We start from the raw sequence: 17597 nt of genomic DNA, 5'->3' as shown, positions 1-17597 counted from the left end.
AGCAACTCTTGAGTCGCCCCTTTAGATACTTGCACCAATGTTAGCTTTCACCCATTGTGAACTCAAAGCCAAATCAATTGTCAGTGAACCCACATAAGGCTAAATCAAGAGAGATCAACACAAAGTAATTCAGAGGTCCATAAAAAATTGAAGCTTTACACCACTCAAGTTTTAACAGCAGATACAAGACTGCTGAGCCATAGTTTCTCCTTACATGCATTCATCCACCCACCTTCCTACCCTCCCATATACTTACTCCTGAGAATTTTTTTAAAAAAAAGGATAGAAAAGCCTCTCTTTATCTCACTCAGTGCAAATAAATAATAGCCAGTTTTATATAACATTTGACAGACTATTTGGATAAAGCTGTAACAGTTAAATTAAGGCTTAAAGCTGAAGTGGGCTAAAAGTTGCACATTTGCAAAGCACGAATCTAGATTGCGGCATGAAATGATGTGCTCTCATAATAGAAACTTTTTTTAAAAAAATCTAAAAATGTGCTTTGTGTTAAATTGAAAGGGTTTTTGGAAACGGTCAGTGAGAGCTTAGGGAAGTGCGAGGTATTTTGCCACAGGAAGAGCGTCCGTAAAGATTGAGGAGTAACTTAGGGTGGCAGTTCCTGAATCAGTGAGGTGACTCAATGGAGATTTAGGAAGCTGATGACTGAACCACCTTATAGACGGGGTGCTCTAAAAATGGGCTCCATCTATTATAAGGCCGGCTACAGCTAGAAAGATAGCCGGAATCATTTTTAGTCATGCAGAGATATTGAGAAGTTGAAACTGTTGCAGGGATAAGATTTGTGTGTGTAAACTGTGTGTGTGAAATGAGAAGTGGAGATAACTGCTGATGAAGGTAGCCAGAAGACAACAAGAGGATGGCATCATGCAAGGTAAAGCAAGTAGAAAAGATGCAGGGGATGGAAGCATTAAAACAACTGAAATGAATGTGGGGGGGGGGCTCTATAAATATGGATGCCATATATATTGCATTCAACCAATTACTTATCCTTGAAGGATTTGGGGGGGGGGGTGGTTGGGAAGAGACACAGCTCAGTGGTACATGCAGAATGGGCAGCCCTCTGCCTATGACCCAAACAGCTGTTATCAGTCAGAAAAAGACAATGTTGGATCAGATAGGATAAAGCAGCTCCACATTTTGAAGTTATGAATTAAATCAAGATCAGAAACATAAAACCAGCAACTAAAACATGTTTGCTTGCCTTCAATCTAATCCTGATTAAGGACAGAATTGCAAGGATCGGGGTAGGCAACAGATCAAAGAAATCTCTTGATGTAAACTTCTCTTTTATAAAGGAAAAATACTCTAGAGGGGAGAAACCAATGCTTTTAAGCATTCAGAGGTGTAATACCGTCGCCTTTCCTTTGCAAATACCAAACCTGCAAGTGTAGGAAAGCTCTTCAAAAATTCTTCTGCAATCAACTCACCTTCTCCAAACATTTTAGGGAGTGCAAGGGGGAAGAGAGAGAATAGTTACATGTAAAAAATGAAACCATCAACATTGTGCTGAATCAGGCCCCTCTGCCAAATCTTTACAGTACGTCAATCTACAAAAATGCACACATAAGTCTGGAATGTCTTGTTTGTATGTTTGCACTTTGAAGAACAGACTCAGCAATCCCTTTTCCGAATTTACCGATTACCAAAAGGAAAACAAAACAATCTGTCTGTGTTGTCAGTTGTGTAAAGTGAGGGAGATGGAGAAGAGTTATTTCCTCATTTGTTAGGGATTTTCTATAGGCACCGAAACAGGAAAATTCAATAGTCCATTACATTCGGCAGATCTTGTGAGCTGAACAAGTTAAAATTCACTGCCATGCAAACATTTTAGATGCTTTCTTAAATGGACTTGTTTTAAAGCTTTGTTTGTTTGTTTGTTTCATGCAAAGCTAGCATTCATCAGGAGGTCTGAGAGATATTAACAGCAATGCCAATTCTGCCCAATTTTCTTTTGTGGCTTTGCATGCAACGACACTGAAAACAGTAGATGTTTGCCTTTCCAAGTGATGCTTTGTTGATGTGTGTGTGTGCGTGCGCGTGCCCTGGACCAACAGGACAACCTTTGCATTCCACAATTTTCTGCTTCCTTTGTAAAAATTACATAATGGGTTTTTTTCTGTGTTCAAGTTGAACTTCAATACTTGAGCAGCCCAAAGCTCCTTCTTCCCTGCCAACCCCCCTGGGCTACTGATGCCCAGCAGGCAATCACACAGGAAATATGTGATTTGCTGTTGAGGGGAACACCTACAAAGCTGTCCATGGTAAATGTATCATTTTCTGCTGGGGGTGATGAGATACGCTATATTTTGTTGTAATTGATGCATGGAATGTGCCATTTGTCAACAAGAAAAGGACCCTCATCTGAACTGCAGGTGGCATGGTGGTCTGGCTGAGGGGACAGGGAAGTAGATATGGAGGCAGTTGAATCCCATATTTAATTTGGCCCAGCTTGAAGGGGACTGGTCTCTACTTAACACGGGACCATCTTATTTGAGCGGGGCTCTTTTAATTTTCAAATCCTCTCTCCCCACCCCCATTTCTAATACTTGCCTAATTCCTGAGTGAAACAAGAGCAAAGTTTCATGAGTAGCAAAAATATAGTTCCCACTGGGAACAGCTAATTACAAGGTTAAGAGCAATGCAGAACAACTGAAATATATTACAGAGATTGGTGCACTTCTAAAAGTGAAAAAAATGCTGAGGCATCATTTTCATTCATTGTCTTTATTTGTGAAAATACTGCCACTATTTAAGTGGATATAAAGCCCTGCATTTATATGCATTCACATACGTTTGTGACATGCCAAGCAAAATCCACTGTACAGGGTTCCCCCCCCCCTCTTTTGCAAAGGCTTTTAGTCTCAATTTGAAATATCTAATAAGAAAACATTCAAAGAACTGTCATGGAAATGACACAGCAAGCCCTTTCTGTCGTCAGGAATTGATGCTGAGAGACTGGACTTGTGATTTATACAAACATACTAATGTTGTTTTCAGAGCTGTGCTGCCTAAAGTCTTCTAGATTAGCCAAACATTTTGACAATAATGGCAACTCTTCAGGTGAAGCCTGAACATTTGATATTTTGGATTAAAACACTTTAACCTTTAAAAAACAAATACACAGTGTTGCATGGGAGGGGAAGAATCACCCTTTATCAAATTGTTACATTCTAAAGGTTACTTATTGCCCTGTCTGTGTTTCCAGCCTCTGCTTGTCAACTGTCTTCAAATTTAACCCTTCACAATAGTTTATCAGACTTACAACTAACCATCTCATTACAACATTCTCTGCACATATAAACCTGTTTTGGATTCCAAACGATTTGCACTGTGGCAACTTCAGGTATGGCAGAACAGTTGGGCACCGGAAAATTATACCCTGGAACCGGGCACTTTCAGGACTGGGTCTTTAATTTGCTTAACAATAAAAACCATAATTCATTTGTTCTAATTCAGTATTTACTAACCAGCGATGGCAGAAGTGTAAGGCGCAATACTACACATGCCTATTCAGAAGGAAGTCCCACCGTGTTCAATGGAAGTTACTTTCAAGTAAGTGCATATAAGGATACCTGTCTTAGATAACTTTGTTATTAGGTCAGTTTACAGGGGCACATTTCTCCAGGTGAAACTGAATCCAGATACATGACTGCACAGAGAAAGATTAGTTTAAACACATGGCTGTGCACATGCTGAACCAGGAACCATGTCTGTGGGTCTGGAAAACTACAGCGGAGCAAATAAAGGTGCATTGTACATATACTTGAGTTCACACTAAACTTTCTCAGTGTGATCTTTACATGTGGTTGCGCAGAAGGAGGAAACATTATGAATCCACTAAGCTGTATATCTGCAAAGGCATGGATCGAAGAACCATGCACAACGTTTTAAACACAGACTGGGGGCTCTCATACCCCTTCCCACTGCAGCTTCCATCCACCCTGAAAAAACATGGGATTGATATAGGATGTGGCATACAGCCTAGGGAAAGGGATTGGAGAGAAACCGCCTGCCATAAAGGAGGAAAAATGCCTTCCACTTCTGCATGGGTCACTTGGGACATGCCCCAATATGTAACCTGGCAAGTTTGAACGTAACAGGAAACTGGATTTTTTTGCACAAGCCATTTTAAGTTCTGGGTTCATGTGTTTTCCCCTAGCACCTGCATTTAAACAAACCATAGTTCTTCATTACATCCAAACATGGGGGAAGGTGGCTTCTTTTAAACTACAGTGAATGATCACGTCAGCATCAGGAACCACAGTTTGATTCTGGATCGTCTGAACTAACTGTGGTTTTAACTAACCACAGTTCTCTGAGTTCAGGTGCAATGAGGAGCTATGGTTTGTCTAAAACTGGAACCAGATATTGTACAGACCAAGGCTCACCACAGTTCTTTCACAGAGTGGGAAAAACTGAAGTTTTACCTCTGAATTGGTGATTTATCTTTATGTTTTAAAGATTTGCCTAGTGAACATTGTTAAAAATGAAAACATTGTGGGAAACTGGAAGGCACAAGCATGGAGAAACCAAATGAAGGGCACATTCTGCAGGGAATAACTGCTATAGAAGCCTGTCTCAAAATAACATGCATTCACAAGATACTGAGAACTAGATGCAGGGCAAAAACATCACTTTGGCAGCACCAACAGAAACCAGCAGGATCATCTGCTTAAATATCCATTCCACATGAGTCCAGCATTTATTAAAGATTCCATCCAAAATAAAGATTTGTCATCAAAATGTTATATTCTTGCATCACAGTTATCTGTGAATTATCACAACTGGGCAGCTCAAACACACAAATGTGGGTAGCATCAATTTAAGATTAGTCTCCAATTTAAGTGAGTCCAGGAAAGGAATCAACACTTCCTATCTGAAAGGAAATATGAGCAGCAAAAATAAGGAAAAAAACATGAAAGGAAAAAGTGTAATGTGTTATTACATTGCTGAAACTACCCACAGAACTAGCAGAAACCCACTTCAATAAATTTGCCAAAAGGTTTTTAAACATCAGATTTATGTATACAAATATCTTACAATGCATCTTTAAAGAGTTGTTTCTATCCTGAACTTGTAGTTGGAAAAAACCACACAAATCCAAATAGTGTTTCTATTTTATGTAAACTTACAGTTACTGGTATGTTGCATCAGAAAAAGTTGCAAACCCTCTGCAATATTTTACTCAACTTGCAGTTGTTTAGGTTGACAAATAAACTTTCCAAAAAATTAAATATATCTGACAGGTTTCTCTTTCAATATTTCCACGAAAAGACAGAATAGACATTCCCCACTACATTGAACAATACATACATATATGTATGTATATGTATATTCAATATTAAAAGCTTAACATATATTTAATATAAAGCAAAAATATTCATAAAAAACTTAACAGTGTTCAAATGTTCAGCCTAAATCTGCCAACTATTTGACTATCACATCATGAATTAAGAGGCAGTTGACATATTGGGTGTCCAGCCCATCTGATAAGCCCGTTCCAAAGTTCTCTTGCAGTCTTGTAGTACAGTACTGAAAGTGATGTGCGGATGCTGCTGCACTAGTTGTTCCACAGTCACTTCATTCACCTGCAAACAAAAGAAATAACCTGTCAGTTACGTTTAAAAAGGGGGGGGGAGTCAACAATGGATTCGTCATGTGGCTGGTTAATTTGGATCGGAGTAAAAGAACAGTGATTTGTTAAGAGGATCTTCACAAATATCTTCTCGAGATGGTTTTGGTTTTATACTACTCAGTGAGAATGAACGTAGAATTAAGGTCCTTTTCTGGGTAACAGTTGTAATGTCGGCCATCAATAATTAAAATATACAAGCCACGCAGGTCAGGAGCATCCCTGCTAGACCTTATCCAGAGATACCACCTTTGTTCCTTGATCATACAAAGCAATCAGAAAGACCTAATTAAACTTAACACCTTTACAACCGCTGTGCTGCGAGGGGATTAATTTGTCAATTATTTTAAAGCTGATTGTAGTTCATATCACAGAAACAGACAGCTTCCATGGTCCTTTTAGATAAATAATAGATTAACCTAAGAACCACAACTTTTAGGTAGCTTTTTTTTGGACCCTTTATTGAACGTATAAAGATACATCAATATTTAATTTAAATACTCAGCTGCCTAAATCTGACAGTGTCTCAGCAGAACAACTGCTCACTTTGCATTTCCTATTTTCGTGCCCTATGTCCCTATGTGAGATAACACGCCCAGTAATAGCCACGACAATCACTTTCCATTCTTGCCACAAATAAGTATTCACTTTCCTTGAATTCCTCCTTGGCAGAAATCTTTTAAGCACAACCAAAACACCTTAAATATCCACCTACTTCCAACCTCCCCCCCCCCAAAAGAATCCCCAACTGAAGCAATTGTGCTAGGCAGTGCAGAGAATGAACAGTGATTGCATTTTATGACAGGGACAAATGACGGGTTTAATCTACAGTTCTTCTGCTTTGATAATAGAAACACTCAATCTTCATTGGGAGATTTGTCAACTGAAGAGCAACTTGGATAGAAAATAGGTTTAACTTCTTTTCCAAGAACACAGAGACCCTGCAAGCTCTAAACACTTTTGTAAACAACTACATTACAGCACTTTGGCCACCTCATGAGAAGAGAAGAATCCTTGGGAAAGACCCTGATGTTGGGAAAGATTGAGGGCACTAGGAGAAGGGGACGACAGAGGACGAGATGGTTGGACAGTGTTCTCGAAGCTACGAACATGAGTTTGACCAAACTGCGGGAGGCAGTGCAAGACAGGAGTGCCTGGTGTGCTATGGTCCATGGGGTCACGAAGAGTCGGACACGACTAAACAACTAAACAACAACACATTACAGCAACACCAAAGGTGTCTAAAAGCAGCAACTGCCTTTTAATAAATCAGAATGAGATCTGTGATGGTACAAGCCCCTTAGTAGCTTGTGCACATCAGAAAATCACATTTTAAAAGCTTAGAAGAAAGTAGTCCCAAGAAGGGATTCTGCTCTGCTTCTGCATCAGTTATAGGTGGATGATAATTTAGGCCCTACAAAGTTGTTGCAAAGATTACTGAAATAAGGTTGGGAAAGTGTTGTGTGAAAACGAAGTACGGTATTAATTAGCATTATTAAGGGTAATTATAAAGCCCACAACTCAAGAATATGCCCCAACCCATAAATACTATTTCTAAAAATTGCACACATCGAATTTGCTAGTAAAGAAAAAGAGAAATGATTTTCCTTGGTATTATATGAAATATATATGATGTCAGAAGCCTCCATGTATTGCTTCTGATGAAAACACTGTCATATCTCAAACACTGATGGAGAAAACATCTCCAAGGAGCGAGGCGCAATGTATAGTTATCTTGGACAACAGCTCTTGGATATAGGAAGCCCATTCTAACCAATTCTTGCAAGAGAAAAGAACGACAAAAGAACACAAGTTTAACATTAAATAGCTTTCACTTTCTGCTGAATTTCCCAATGGTATTTAATTGTGAAAATAAGAAATACAAAGCAGGTTTAATTTGATCTATCAGGTCAAACTACATATATTAGCATTGTTCTGTAGCTTAAACCTCTGCAATGGGACCATCTTTTTTAAAAAAAATAAGCAAAAAACAAAACCCATATTTAAATATGCCCATTTATAAATATCCTTTATAAAGCATAGCTGCTTATTCAGCTTATTCATATATATATATATATATATATATATATATATATATATATATTATATGGATGTTTTATGATGACCTATATTTGTAATGCCTAATAAAGGTTTGGCAAAGTAGAAGCATAAAGCCTAAAAGAATCCACTCAAATCATGAAACAGAGGTTGATTAAAAATAACATTTGTTTGTTTGTTTGTTTTTCATAGTGAATATATCTTCTGGATAATCTTATGTAAAAACTCTGCAGTTTCTTCACAGTGGCAAATAAAAGATCTGTAAAGGTCATACAACCAGGTTAGTAAACAAACTACAATTCACACACTCACCAAACTGAGATGAGTACCTGCAAATGCATATTGAAATGTGAGATTCTTCACCCTCAAAAACAGGCAAGATGAAAGTGGGCATGCATATACATGAATAACTATGTCACATATCTCCTCATAAGCACAGAGGAAACGGTTTGTGCCCACTGCACATACAGGAGTCCTTCATATATTGAGATACACCTGTGAAAGAATCTGTGTTTTCCTACACAAAACACCTTTCTGACATAAAACAGCATGAAATCTGTAGATATACATAGATTTCTCTTCTGTGCCTTCTGTGTAGCAACAACTGAAATGTGGAAGGCTGCCCAAAATAAGGAACTCCATTTGGAATCCTGAGAAGTACAGCGGTACCTCGGTTTTTGAACGTCTCGGAAATCAAACATGCAGACATGCAGCTTCCATCTTGAGTTTTCCATAAGTAAATGCTTCTGTTTCTGAATGTTTCGGAAATTGAATGGTCTTCCGGAATGGATTTCGTTCGAAAACTGAGGTACCACTGTACTAATATAATGGCCCAACCACTAGTGCCAATTAAAGCCCAATGGATCAACTTTCTATTGATAAAAAATATTTTTGACAAGCTACAATTTATTCATTAAATTCCAATAAAAACTAGGAGATTGTACATATATATGGTACTAGCACTAATGCTGGAAGGTCTTCAGTCCATAGGCAGAAGCGAACAGTGTTCCTCTTGCAGGTGTTTACTCTGTGATATTTGATTCCAACACTCATGGTGAACTCTGCGTACAGAGAGATGTATCCAATGAATGTCCAACCCTCACATTTGTTCTGGGCTGAAAAACTTTTATGCAACCACCACCTTTGCTTTGCTTACAATTAATGGACTAAGCAGGTTTATGCACTATCCTGCTGCTCTATAGGTATTATTTCCTCAAGTCATTTTTTTAAAAAATAAAAAATAACAACAAATATTTGACTTTTTAAAAACCTAATAGTTGAATGAATAACATTCTCAGGTGGCCCAATTATAATTCCTGCCTGTAGCTGCAACACAATGAAAGGTTTGTGGAGTCATTTTGTGTGATGTGCTATGCACTTGATCTGTTAAGGCCGATATGTTCCACAGAGTTTCAATGATTACCTCAGTGCTTAGGGGCTTAGGACTAGTTGAATAACACACACACACAGCACAACATCTGCATTCTGGATTTCCTGAATGTTAAGGCAAACAATGTGCTTCGATTTAAATTATGGATCGAAAAGAACAGCAGTGGCCTGGTAATGAATGCACCTGGTGAAAGCCAGTGTTCACCAGAATACTGATGCAACACTTTGTCAAAATGAATTACAGAAAGGGCAGGATTAAGGCCTTTAGAGGCCCTAAGCACTGAAAGGATTATGGTGTCCTCCATATGTAACACAAAATAAAAGCAACACTAAACCATCCCCTTCATGGATCACTGCCTTGTCGTGGCGAAGGGGCTTAAATAACTTAGAGAAGTTATGTTTTGACCAAACGTGAACCACCTGGAGAAGGAATTGGCAAGCCACTCCAGTATCCCTGCCAAGAAAACTATGGACAAAGACAACGTTGGGAGAAAAGCAATGACAAACCTAGACAGCATCTTAAAAAGCAGAGACATCACCTTGCCTACAAAGGTCCGTATAGTTAAAGCTATGGTTTTCCCAGTAGTGATGTATGGAAGTGAGAGCTGGACCATAAAGAAGGCTGATCACCGAAGAATTGATGCTTTTGAATTATGGTGCTGGAGGAGACTCTTGAGAGTCCCATGGACTGCAAGAAGATCAAACCTATCCATTCTGAAGGAAATCAGCCCTGAGTGCTCCCTGGAAGGACAGATCCTGAAGCTGAGGCTCCAATACTTTGGCCACCTCATGAGAAGAGAAGAATCTTTGGAAAAGACCTTGATGTTGGGAAAGATTGAGGGCACAAGGAGAAGGGGACGACAGAGGACGAGATGGTTGGACAGTGTTCTCGAAGCTAGGAACTTAAGTTTGACCAAACTGCGGGAGGCAGTAGAAGACAGGAGTGCCTGGCGTGCTGTGGTCCATGGGGTCACGAAGAGTCGGACATGACTAAACGACTAAACAACAAACCATCAAACAAAATATTATGACACAAATGCAAATCTAGTCTGTCCTGAAACACTGTTGTTCCTGAGTTTTTTATTCTTCCTCAGCTGAGAAAGATTGTTTTCTGCGGAGCAGTTAGTCATTATCAATGTTAGAAAAATATGCAGGGCAATCTCTACATTTGGAAATACTCTTTGTATTCCCTCTTTCACTTCTCCTGTTTCATTAAACTTTGTGCACATATAACAGTTCTCCATATGCTCAAGTCAACAGGGTATGAGTCATTAGTGGTCATTAATGGTCTGCTAATGATTGTCAGAGGTTTGGACTGTTAAGGAATGCAGTTAATGAGTTAATTTTCTATGAGTCGGCAGAGATGACTCATTCCCCACAATGCACCCGCAGACATCTTGTGACTCTCTTATCCAGGCATCCCCAAACTTCGGCCCTCCAGATGTTTTGAACTACAATTCCCATCTTCCCCGATCACTGGTCCTGTTAGCTAGGGTTCATGGGAGTTGTAGGCCAAAACATCTGGAGGGCCGCAGTTTGGGGATGCCTGCGTCTTATCTGTCGAAACAAAATAAAATAAAAATCCTTCCAGTAGCACCTTAGAGACCAACTAAATTTGTCATTGGTATGAGCTTTCGTGTGCATGCACACTTCATCAGAGACCTGCTTATCTGTGTTACTGGTTGGAGTTGGCAAGTAACTTTGCATATAAAAGGGATCAGGTGACAGCATACTGTTTGGGACACCAGGGGCGTAGCCAGGATAAAATTTAGGGGGGGGGCAAGGGGCGGGGGCAAGGGCGGGAGGGGAGGGGCCACAGTGGGAATGTGGGCGGGGCTACATTGCCTGCGCCTCCCCGGTCTTCCGCAACTGCGGGGCCCTGTTGCTGCTGAAAGGAGCGGAGGGACTCAAAGGCCTTCATCAGCTTCTCCATGGTGGCCATGCCCCCCCTCGCCCTCACAGAGGCGCGCGTGTGGAAAAGCCAACTCCAATTCTTGTTGCTGGCCGGCCGGCCGGCCAAACTCCCTCGCCCGCCCTCGGGGGACTCAGCCCTGCAAGAGCTGTTGCGGCCAGCCGCTCAGAGCGCCAGAGAACGGGCTAGAGGGAGACAGCGCACTCAGTCCGCCACCGACGCGCCGGCGCTATCTTGAAAGCTTCCCATCATTCCCGGCGGCGGCGCGGAACCTCCTCGCTTGGCGGTCCCGGCACAAGCGCGGGCAGCTTCCCGTTCCCCAGGCGAGCCTCCCTGGATGGACTGCCTACTCCACCAATCGGAGCAGGGGTGGGGGTGGGGAAAGGGATCTCCGCGCCCCCTTCCTGCTCAAGCGGCACTACCAGCGACCCACACGGTCGAAGAGGGCGTGTCGCAAGTCTGAGGGGAGGAAATCGTGGAGGGCTAATCACAAAAGGGAAGCAAGACCGAAGGCCCTCCCCCTCCCCACTTCTAACTGGGCTGCGCTGAGACCCCGCCCCCTTTCTGTCCAGCAGCCTCGCGAACGCATCGTAGTTGCTTCGAAGGCCGTTCCAGCTCGCCCAGTGGCAGACGTTCCTCTCTCATGGGCTCAGCGCTCTGTCTGGATCCCCATATAATTTCCGCAAGAGTCCTGGACGGCGTTGGCCCCACTCCTGCTTAGCGCTCCTCCGCTTACGCTCCCCGCGCGCCTCTGGAGCGTCGCGCCGGGAGCGGGAGCCTGGGGCTGCCGCGCCTGCGCCCCTCAGCCTTTTGCTTCTAGGGGGGGCAATTGCCCCCTCCTGCCCCCCCTGCCTACGCCCATGTGGGACATGGTAGGAGATTGCAAGAAGTGTTGAGGGCATTGTTGAAGGTTATCTGTTAGGACTGTGGATTTGAGTGAAGACCATTTGAAATCATCTTCTGAGGAAGAAGTTGAAAAATTGCCAGACTTCAGAACTCAGATAACTCTATCAGTTGAGGAACTTTGCAAGGACTTGGTGTGTGTGTGTGTGTGTGTGTGTGTGTGTGTGTGTGTGTATTCTACATTTCAAATTAAACATTTTACAAACTTTAAAATATCCTATGACTTCTCTTCTTTTCCTTCCATGGTTCATATTATATATCATACTTTCCTGCATTTTTACTATAACCATTCAAATCAATTTTCCACTTTTACATCAATCAAATATTGTTTACTCTGTTGAATTTATCTTAATGCTGCCAGCGCTTTGTACAATTATTTTCCATATATTCAATAAATATTTTCCACTCTTCTTTTCTGGCACCTGGGAATTTCTGTCTGGGTTATTCCCAACGAAAAGGACTTTGGTTTTTTGGGGGGGAAGGTAAATTTAAACATTTTTTTTTCAACTCATTATAAATCATTTCCCAATATTCTTTCAGCTTTCTACATGTCCACTACATATGAAAAAAGGTTCCTCCCATTTCTTTACATTTCCAACACGTATCTGATTCTGTTTTATACATCTTAGCCAGCCTATTGGGAATTAAATACCATCTATGAATCATTTTCAAGTTCTCTTTCAGAGAATAACACACAATAAATTTCAAATCACTTTTCCAAAGTTTCTTCTGAAGGTTTAGGTCTATATTGGGTCCTTATATCTATTGCCCAGTGTGTCATAGATGCTTTAACTAGCTCATCCTTTGTTTCCCATTCTAATAAGAATTATACATTGTATACAGAAGTTTTTCCTTATTTTGTAACAGTTATGAGCTTTGGTCCAACCCGCCCCCCCCCCTTTGTCAACCTTAAACATATCATATATCTGGTGGTATTGTAACCAATCCGTAACTTGGCTTCATAAGTTCTCCATAGGTTTCAGTCTAGGTTCGCCCCTTGCAAAGTCCAGCAATTCCCTGTTTGTCGCCCACTGTCTGTCCATATTAACCCCCTTAATAGTAATTGTTTCGATGGTGTCAGGCAGCAGAGGATCCAACCCCCACAAGAACGGTAAGACAAGGAAAAGTTCTTACCAGCTGCTTTTTATTCAATATATTGGTGCTGAAAAGTGCCCACTGCCTTTGAGCTCTTTGCTCTCCTACTTCTAATGCTTGCCGGGTTCTGGGAGAGGGGGAATTTGGAATGCTTTCTAAAGACACTGTGCCCATCAGCTTTTGCCCTTCTGGTGCTGCTTCTTCCTCCTCCTCCTCTCCCCATTATTTCCCAGCTTTTCCACTTATCTGCCTCTGAGCTGTGATCTCTCTCAAACCCCTGAACCGTCTTCTTCTCTGGAAGGGTCGGGCTGAGGAGGCGGTCTCCACCATTCCTCCTCTGCCCAGTCCCCGACAGCAACCTAGACTGGCTCTTTTTTTTTTTTTAGGGGTAAAGAAAGATATGGGCTTAAATACCAAACTGACCCTAATAGAGGTTAGCCAATGCACTGGTAATTTTGGATTAGTAAACCAGACTTCCTGTCTTGCTGCAAACAATTTAAGTATGTAAATGTCATAATCATTATTTTTACCCCTGCAATCTGACATTGTAAACAACCCACGGGTGTTTGAAACCCGATTTTGTAATGTATTAGCCTCTTTATGCTTTGTTAAGTTCAGCTAGATAGGCTCTGAAAAAAAATGGAGATCATCTTATGAAGTTTCATGTACGTGTACAAAATTGTTAAAAACTCCAAATAATTATGCTACTAAGTAAGTACAGTAAAAGGAAAAGGCTGGTGCCCCCCACAGCAATTTTAATGTTTGTAGCTGTCATAAGAAAACAAAATTGGATGGTCATTAATGTCTATAGACCAGCTTTCCTTGTATAATTTCTCTCTCCAAAGCACTGTGTATTTATGTAGGTCTATAGAAATGGTGTATGCTCTACTTTGAGGGTTTGTAGTTATTAAAGGTTAGTGGTTCTTTAACCACTTCACTTCTAATTTACAGTAGAAACAAGACAACAAGAAATGTAAGTCATCTACTCACTTGTTTCCTGTTTATAGATAATTTATGAAAAGGGATTTATTAGAAATTATAAACAATGTGGGGATGAATTGGTTAAACTGGAGATGTGAAATGATATGTCTAAAACTTTTCTTCCTGAGCAATTCAGTAAGCACTTTTCAGTCATAGACTTGATAGAAAGCTTCTCTATTTCCCTTCAAAAGCATTATTTTGTTCTATCTTTTAAAAAGCTAATGTTGCAAATCTAAATTTAAAATAAGAACACGTTGGGTAGGGTTGGAGTGGATGAAAGCATTGAAGTAAATTGTTTTCTAATAGGATTCTCTGAGTGAGAGGATCTGGTATGCCTAATACTACACACAGAACTTCATATTACACAATATTGCACACAATTGCTTCATATTTGATTTGAACAAATTACAGCCATTTGTGGCTGGAAATAAACGCTGCATACTTAGAAAAGATTAGGTTTTGTAATTCTCTACAAGAACCACAAGTTATTTCAAGTTTCTTTTTTGTTTAAACCCATTTTTAAAATACTGTTTTATTTTAATATTTACCAGCTTACTGAGATAATGTGAAGGAAACTTTTGTACTATCTACCAGAAATAGCCACATGACTTGATAGTGACATCACCTATCTTTTTAACAGCTCTTTGGCCCTTTAATATGGCAAAGTTATATTAATGATCAGATAAATATGATTCTCAGGCTTACAGTTAAAAGCACAGGCAAGCATTCCCCACTTGCTATGCATCACAAGATTTACTTCAGATCCTAATTAGGCACTTGATTTGGGAACCCAATTTGATTCGGACCAATTCAGAAGCTGCCTAATTTGACTTGGGTCCAAACCAAAACCCCAGTATGGAAATCATATCCATTAACTATTATGAAGAACATTTTGTAATGGCTGTAACAATTTTACTTTAGGAAATAATAGGACGGATTTTTTGTGGTTACATTTCATTATTATTATTTTTTGTCTCGCCAAAACCATTATAAAAGATAAAATATATAAGACATAATAAAAACAGAATAAAATACATTACAAAGATAAAATGATTACTTTCATGAAAGAAAAAAGGAAGTGCAGTGCATACTGCGATTTTTCAGAAAGATACTTGCCGTGCTTTCCTGCAAGGGCAGTAGTTAAAAAGGTAACCACTTAACACCCCCTATTCTTCCATATAAACATTTGTATGAAAATAGCATACAGTACAGAGGTACCTTTAGGAAAGAAACTTGCTGAAATTCAGAAGAATGGATAAGGCATTTTGTACTAGGTGCCTTGAAAATTGATTTTTTTTTGGGGGGGGGTGTACTAAAAGGGATTAACTTCCCTCCCTGTGGTTTTGTGGAGAAGAATATTAGTATGAAAACGGTATGCATCATATAGGAGCTCCTAAGAAAGTAACCTGCAAAATTTCAGAATCCTGAATAAAGATATGATGAACTGCAGGCAGGGGAGGAACAGCTCATCAGTTCTGATATCTGGTTTCAACACTGAACAACAATGTGAAATACAAAGTTGTTCCTTTGCACAACCTGAGGGATATAATTACCAAAACATTGTGCCATCATAGGCAATGTTACAACTAATGAACAATTAGTGTCATTCAAAGATGTACAATGGTCATGTTACAGTGACAAAAATTATGGGTTGTATTGAACTAGAGGAGGAGGAGGAGGTGGTGTTTGGACTTGATATCCCACCTTTCACTCCCCTTAAGGAATTTCAAAGCGGCTAACGATCTCATTTCCCTTCCTCCTCCACAACAAACATTCTGTGAGGTGAGTGAGGCTGAGAGACTTCAGAGAAGTGTGATTAGCCCAAGGTCACCCAGCAGCTGCATGTGAAGGAGAGGGGAAGCAAACCCAGTTCACCAGATTACGAGTCCACTGCTTTTAACCACTACACCACGCTGGCTATTGAAATTAATGGACCTATGTTAGTCATGTCAATTAATTTCAATGGGTCTACAGTGAGTAGGCATAATACTGGATACAACTAAGTTCTTATGTGGATAGAATAAAGACTTCATTCCCTCTGCTCCAACATGTCCACCCAAAACAGCTCTGGAGGGTTGGAGGGACCCCCATAACAGGTTTAGGAGTGTGTGGAGGGCGGGGAGGGGAGCCTCATTGCATAAGGGGACCTTGCTCCATGCACAAATATTCCACTTGCTGCCACATTGAATCATAGCTGCCAAGTTATCCCTTTTTTAAAGGGATTTTCCCTTATGCTGAATAGGCTTCCTCGCGAGAAAAGGGAAAACTTGGCAGCTATGCATTGAATTCTTTCCCATAAGTTTATGATGCAGACATGTATGTGGAAAAGGAAGAAGATGGCCCAAGCAGCTTGAAACTGAGGCCAGACAGTGACTGAAAATGCCACATTTACAGGGATCGAGAAGGAATATAACAATGGAGTACTTCTTTACCAGTGTTGCACTATCCAGCGAATTTGCGATGAAAACTTGACTTCACTTGGAACATTGGAAAATGTACAGTGTTTCTATCCAAATGTCTTTGATCTGTGTGTTTTAACCCACAGTGCTTTGGAAGCTCTGAATGGCTATCATGTGCCTGAAGATACAGAATGGCCCTAAGATTAATGGAAGATAAACTAAACAACAGAACTATGTTTTACTTCCACTGTTGGAGGCAGTATGCCTCTGCATTCTGAATTGCAAGTGAGGAGACTGCTATTGCACTCAGTCCTGCCTGTGGACTTGCCACAGCCATCTGGCTGACCACCATGAGTACAGAATGCTTGACTAGGTGGGTCCTTGGCCGGATCCAACAGGGTTTTTCTAGTGTTCTTAATGGCTTTGGTTGAATATTAATCGGAATGCATACTCAACCATTAGAGCAGCTATATTATTATTATTATTATTATTATTATTATTATTATTATTATTATTATCTATACCCCACCCATCTGGCTGGGCCTCCCCAGCCACTCTGGGTGGCTACCAACAGATAGTTGTTAATTTCTTTGACATCTGATGGGAGGGCGTTCCACAGGGCGGGCACCACTACTGAGAAGACCCTCTGCCTGGTTAGTCTACTTTTACTTTGGTTAAATGATTGCTTATTTAAAATATGTATATCTCACCTTTCTGCCTGACAACAATCCTCTAAGGGAGCTGACAATAGGAGAAAACCAACATGCAATCAACATATTTTTTTTAAAAAAAAGGAAGGAAGAAAGGAACTGATGAAGGTTCCAGGGGTTCACAAATGTGAAATGTCCATAGCTGCTTGCTTAGCAACTATGCAGCAGCAGGTGACATGGTGATGGATACCAGTGCTGTTGCCTCTTACTGGGACAGTGTGGGGATGGGGCAGGGGTGAGGTTGGGGCTGCATAGGTGCACAGACAGAGCTAATTCCTGCACTGTCCCAGTTGTGGGGCACCTCCTCATCTGGGCAGCTGCACAATGTTTGGCTTCTGGCTCTTTCAAGAAGGAGTAGTGATTGATGTTCCTGTCTCACCCTTGGGGAATAATGACACAAGATGTCATGTCCTTAGTCATTAGGTGCTACTGCTCTTAAGTAAAGACCTCCCACTAGGTCTTATATCATGTTCCTTGAAACTGATCCTCCATTAACT

General features: G+C 40.7%; 1 protein-coding gene across 1 annotated transcript in view; it reads right to left on the bottom strand.

Moving 5' to 3' along the window:
- Positions 1-2729: 2729 nt before the first annotated feature.
- FBXL17 (F-box and leucine rich repeat protein 17) overlaps positions 2730-17597 on the bottom strand; it is a 152492-nt gene continuing 137624 nt past the window's right edge. The window contains exon 9 of the mRNA XM_035100064.3: positions 2730-5609. Coding sequence (XP_034955955.1) covers positions 5472-5609 — 138 coding nt within the window. The 3' untranslated portion in view covers positions 2730-5471. The remainder of the gene's footprint in view (positions 5610-17597) is intronic.

The sequence above is a fragment of the Zootoca vivipara genome, chromosome 10 (genome assembly GCF_965207765.1).
Source record: "Zootoca vivipara chromosome 10, rZooViv2.hap1.1, whole genome shotgun sequence".
Taxonomy (NCBI): domain Eukaryota; kingdom Metazoa; phylum Chordata; class Lepidosauria; order Squamata; family Lacertidae; genus Zootoca; species Zootoca vivipara.
The sequence above is the reverse complement of the archived record's forward strand: the minus strand, read 5'-3'. Positions and strand labels throughout refer to the sequence as shown.